The following is a 6000-nucleotide window of genomic DNA, read 5'->3' as shown; positions in this document are numbered from 1 at the left end:
GATCTCTTGGGCAGCAGCTAGCCGGCCGAGTTCATGGTTGATCTGACCCCGCCGGCCGCGCGCGAAGAGGCGGGATCCATCAATCTCGTCCATGGATCCATCAGGTAATATATATTTGGATGCTCTTATTTGCCTTCGTCGTTTGAGGAGTAGCTAGGAGTCGGTCAGTCCGGAAACAAGAGAAAATGGGACTGGTTTTTAGCCGGTACGTACGTCGTTTCTCATGGACGACTACCGGCCTTGTTTCTTGTCCAGCAGTATCGTGAGGCATATCTTGATGCATGCAGGCGCCGATCTTCTTTATGATTAGTTGTCGTCCTCTGTTTTATTACGTATTTCATTCCGCCCTTGATTCATCTTGGATTCGTGCCTGGATAAGCGAAGTAGTATCGAAGACCCCTTGTGCGTGCGTGCGTGCGCGCTGTATCAATCGCGAGGCGCGCGGGCGAGTATCAATCGCTGTCACGACCTGGTCAACTTGAGGGAGCCCGAGCAGAGGAGCCTGTCGCGGCAGGGCGCCGCCCGGCACCACGTCAGCGCGCAGGCGTCGGCGTCCGGGAGCGCGAGCAGCGTGGCGCTTCTGCCGGCCGCACCCTTCCTGGCGCTCCCCGGGCCCGAAGGCACGGTGGTCGGCTGTGACCCGTTCGCGGCGTCGCTGGCGGTGCCGCCGCCGTCGTACGTGCAGATGGCGGAGATGGAGAGGAAGCAGGAGCTGCTGGCGCAGGAGCAGCGGATGTGGGCGCAGTACCGGCAGGGCGGCATGCAGGGCCAGGCCGGCCTCAATGGGCTCGCCGTCGGCGGCGGCGGAAGTGCGTTCGCGTCGAACACCTCCGTGCCCATGGCGTACCACGGAGCAGGCGGCTACTACTACTAGCAGAAGCAGAGCACGACCGTCCTCCATCGCTGCATTCTTCAGTGTCTTGTCTGTTGTGAATAATACTCTGATCAGGTGAGCTGAGTTTCCATGATTTCCCACGAAAAACATCATATTGTTTGTACTGATTTGATCATGCTCGATCGCTGAGATAATCAAGGCGATCTGAGATTGGTCGCGAGATACAGATCTTACAAACATACGATGCAGTAAACTGCAGATATGATACATGAGTTCTGTGTTCCTTGGAGCTTGGTGGATCATCCTTGACACTTGGATTTTGCTGATACTAGTTTGGTATTGTGATAGATCATGTTATGATTTTCTATCATCACTTCCGCCATCTTGCAACAGATTCAGAGGCCTCGTGTTAGAATTAGTTGCCCAGATCAGCATCAGCTCTATATGCATGGCATTGAAAAATATATGACAACGATTCAGGTTCAGCTTCAGTGCAAAGTAAACATTTGTTACAAGCAGTATGCTGCTTGTCAGCAAAATTATATCTGGTTAAATGAATTTGGTCATGTGTGCAAGAATTTGAAAATGTAAAACTACCGAGACGGAATCAGATAGATTGTTCATTCTTGGAAACTCGATCTTTTTTGGGTCTAGTTTCATACTAGTTCTCTTATTGCTTTGATAGTGATCTGGTTTGGTGCAGGCTAAAATGTAGTAGAATCTCGAAATTCATTTTGGAGCATCAAAATATATTCTTCATAGTGTTAATTGGTGACTAGTTAATGGTGTATAGTGCACATCTTGGATCACGCATAACGCAATGCCATGTTGGTTTCATATCTAATATACTGTTGATGTATCATGGGATTGTTGACAATAATAATACTTGGTGTTACGACGGATATGTAATATACTGTTGATGCAGCGTGGTATTCGACGAATTAACTGTTGATGAATCATGGGATTTGACGAATATACTGTGGTCGTATCATGAGAGTACATATTTGATGGGATAGTATTTTTTTGTGTTGTCTGTAGTTCTCTTGAACCTGCACTCACCTGTGCTGTAGTACGAACTTGGTTAAAATGACGCAGGTTCAGACTCAGTTTGCATACTTAGCAGTATACTGCTAGACTCTTCGCGTTGAGAACAGGTTAATCCCACACGTTTCTTTTTTGCAATTTTCTGTTTTCTTCATATACGTCAAGACATCTAGTTTTGTTTTTCTCAGAGGAGTTTGACGTTATTTTAGTTTTATTTGAGATGCGTCACATCACGAATATACAAAAACAACTTTTCTTTTGTAGTTTCGCCTATGCATCTGCCAATGCTTGCTAAAATCTCCATCTGTCAACACAACACACAGGATTGGCTCTTTATCATAGGCCAACCTGCCGTTTGTTATTTTGTTTAAAATGGGTATTATCAGACAAACTCACTTGAACAGCGACTGTAACGTCTGTAGCATAAATCAACACCAACGGTTTATAAATTGCATAAATAACCCTGATAATATTTCAATGATCAACAATGAACTTGGGACAGAGATCCTACTCAAAATAAATAGAGGGATTTGGGACGAATGCTCATTGAATTATGAGTTTAAATAGAGACAAATTATTTCCTAGCTTTTTTGAAGAATATATTTAGAAACAAGACAAATACTACCTCCGGTCGAATATAATTGACGTCCGACGCTGCCCACACCTAGAAGGTAGCTGGCTACACTCTGTGTCGACTAAAACCGACCGAATCTACCATCAAATCCCATGTGATGGAGGATCTGAATAATTGTGGAATGCTCAATTGTGTCGAATGCTTTCTCAAAGTCTTACTTGAGAACAACAATTTCATTGCCTAAGCTTTGCACTGATATAGATATTCGAACGACCATGCCAAACCGTCCTGCATATTTCTCCCCTTTATAAACCCATACTGGTTTCTGTGTACCACCTTCAAGATCCATTTTTGCAATCTCACTACAATTATCTTAGTCAATACTTTCACCACACAATTTAGTAAAGAGATTGGCCGATAATCATTTACTGATTCAGGTGTGAGTTTCTTAGGGACAAGAGTGATGAGAGAATTGTTCAAACAAACAAGGCTAATCTTTCCATCCCAAAACTCTTCGCAGAGCTTATAAAAATCAGGAGCTATAATATACCAACACACCTTTAGAAACATGCCATTGAAGCCATCTGGACCTGGTGCCTTGTCCGCAGGGATAGATTTAATAACTTTGTCTATTTCCTCCTTAGTGAATGGAGTGGATACCTCTTCTAGACCCTCAACTCTCTGGAATAGTGTTGCAGAAGGCGCAACATCACCACGAGGCACCAAGAGTTGCTTCTCTGAAAGTTCAGTGTTGGGGATGCTACAAACAGCTACACCTAGCTGTTGTAGAAAAACAACAGGAGTAGGCTGCATAGTTGGATCATTAATAGCAGATGAATCCTCAGCAACCTCTTTTCCTTTTGCGGACTTTGCGGACATTTTCCCAGGCACACGTCTTGGCTTTACATGAGATTTACGTTTCGTGGAATCACTATTCAGGTTCTGTTTGAAACCTTGGTACCTCTTGGATCTAGTGCTGCGGCGGAGAGGAGCATCAGTGATAGATGTAATCAGCTCTGGTTCAGGTAGAATAGTTTGCCGACGTCTCTTGCGCGAAACCACCTGATCATTATCCATCAAGCCATCATCAATTACTTCATCCACGAGGGCACTTGGAATAATAAAGCTGTCATGAACTTGCACCCACTGGATTGGCTCAGAATTTGCAACCGGAATCAAGGCAAGGTTATCCGGATTTTCTTCTTCCATGACGGAGAGGTTTGCATTTCCCCAAGAAAAATTTGGCCTGACTTGCGCAAAGAGTTGATTCTGCAGAAACTCCACCAAATAAGCAGATAAGTGAATCTCTACACCCTCAGACAATAGAGATATGTCTGAATCAGTTGACTCAGAATCATTAAGTCCAACATCTGACAAGTCGTCCCTGCCATCGTAGCCTACTCCATCCCGCGCGCCGACGTGCATCGGCGAACGGGAGAGCAGGTATCCGGAACCGCTCGTCCTTGCGATCCTGTACGGGAGAGGGCTAATTAGGTTTTTGGGAAGCGCTCTGCGCGACTGCTCAAGCTCTTCATCACGGGTCGCCTTCCGTCCAAGTCGGGCGGTGCTGCCTACCGTCGTCTTCAACATCGTCTACTTCGACCCGTCGTCCCTGTCATCAACAACGTTGTCATCAACAACGTTACTGCTGCGACATCATCTGCTACACCTCCACCACCACCTCCACCAGATCGGTTCGTGCGACATATCTCGATCTGTTTAGCGATGGATGCTTTACCGTTTGTGCTGCTGCTACTCATGTTGATTAATGCATCTAGTATGTTCGAGTATCACATGTTAGTAGTTGCTGTCACCATATTTTATATTCTGGAATTAATCATGGAAATTGTGCCTAATTATCCAACAATCCAAAAACCTAATTGTAGACAATTTCCTGAGTTAACAATGGCTGGTTTTGCTGATGCACTGAGGCCGGATAAGTTTACCGGTGTGCACTATAAGAGGTGGCAGATTAAGGCCACGCTCTGGCTTACTCATCTGAAAGTGTTCGAAGTTAGTGATGGTTTACCTGAAGGAACTATATCTGACCAATATCAGAACAAGCTCAAGGAAAACAATACTCTCTTCGTCGGATGCGTTCTGAGTATTCTTGCTGATCGTTTGTGTGATGTGTACATGCACATAACAGATGGTACAGAGCTCTGGGATGCACTGATTGCTAAATTCGGTGCAACCGATGCAGGCAGTGAACTGTACATCATGGAGAGCTTCCATGACATCAGAATGGTAAACAACCGTTCTGTAGTCGAACAAGCTCATGAGAAACAGTGCATTGCGAAAGAGCTTGAACTCCTTAAGTGTGCCTTACCTGACAAGTTTGTGGCTGGATGCATCATCGCTAAGTTGCCCCCTTCATGGAGGAACTTTGCCACAACTCTCAAACACAAGAGACAGGAGATATCAGTTGAAAATCTGATAGCGTCTCTTGATGTTGAGGAGAAAGCTCGGGCTAAGGATACTATTGAGAAAGGAGAGGGTCAGTCCAGAGCCAACATGGTGCAGAAGAAACCCTACAGCAAGAGCAAAGGGAATAACAAGCCCTCCTTCAATAAGCCTATGAAGACTACAACCTTCAAGAAGAAGAAGATGATAAACAAAGCAGATCTGAGTTGCTTTACCTGTGGAGAGACTGGCCACTTTTCTAAGGACTGTTGATGGCGTGTATTTCACACGTTCGTTGGGAACCCCAAGAGGAAGGTATGATGCGCACAGCAGCAAGTTTTCCCTCAGAAAGAAACCAAGGTTTATCGAACCAGGAGGAGCCAAGAAGCACGTTGAAGGTTGATGGCGGCGGGATGTAGTGCGGCGCAACACCGGGGATTCCGGCGCCAACGTGGAACCCGCACAACACAACCAAAGTACTTTGCCCCAACGAAACAATGAAGGTTGTCAATCTCACCGGCTTGCTGTAACAAAGGATTAACCGAATTGTGTGGAAGATGATTGTTTGCAAGAAAACAGTAAAAACAAGTATTGCAGTAGATTTGTATTTCAGTATTAAAAGAATGGACCGGGGTCCACAGTTCACTAGAGGTGTCTCTCCCATAAGATAAAAGCATGTTGGGTGAACAAATTACAGTCGGGCAATTGACAAATAGAGAGGGCATAGCAATGCACATACATGTCATGATAAGTATAGTGAGATTTAATTGGGCATTACGACAAAGTACATAGACCGCCATCCAACCGCATCTATGCCTAAAAAGTCCACCTTCGAGGTTATCGTCCGAACCCCTTCCGGTATTAAGTTGCAAACCAACGGACAATTGCATTAAGTATGGTGCGTAATGTAATCAACAACTACATCCTCGGACATAGCGCCAATATTTTATCCCTAGTGGCAACAGACACAGCACAACCTTAGAACTTTCATCCATTGTCCCGGTGTCAATGCGGCATGAACCCACTATCGAGCATAAATACTCCCTCTTGGAGTTAAAAGCAAAAACTTGGCCGAGCCTCTACTAGTAACGGAGAGCATGCAAGATCATAAACAACACATATGTAATAACTTGATAATTAACAT

The 6000-nt window shown here is 45.1% G+C and overlaps 1 protein-coding gene across 1 annotated transcript; it reads right to left on the bottom strand.

The window, feature by feature from the left end:
• Nucleotides 1-462: 462 nt before the first annotated feature.
• On the bottom strand, nucleotides 463-840 carry LOC124646892. Its single transcript, XM_047186935.1, has one exon. It carries the CDS (start codon nucleotides 838-840, stop codon nucleotides 463-465), a length of 378 nt encoding a protein of 125 aa, XP_047042891.1.
• Between the last annotated feature and the right edge of the window lie 5160 nt (nucleotides 841-6000).

Source organism: Lolium rigidum, chromosome 4, assembly GCF_022539505.1.
Source record: "Lolium rigidum isolate FL_2022 chromosome 4, APGP_CSIRO_Lrig_0.1, whole genome shotgun sequence".
NCBI lineage: Eukaryota > Viridiplantae > Streptophyta > Magnoliopsida > Poales > Poaceae > Lolium > Lolium rigidum.
Note: the sequence above shows the minus strand (reverse complement) of the source record. Positions and strands in the feature narration are given on the sequence as shown.

What these genes read in the sequence shown, in the direction of transcription:
- LOC124646892 (XM_047186935.1), bottom strand. Translation starts at nt 840, where the DNA reads ATGGGCACGGAGGTGTTCGACGCGAACGCACTTCCGCCGCCGCCGACG.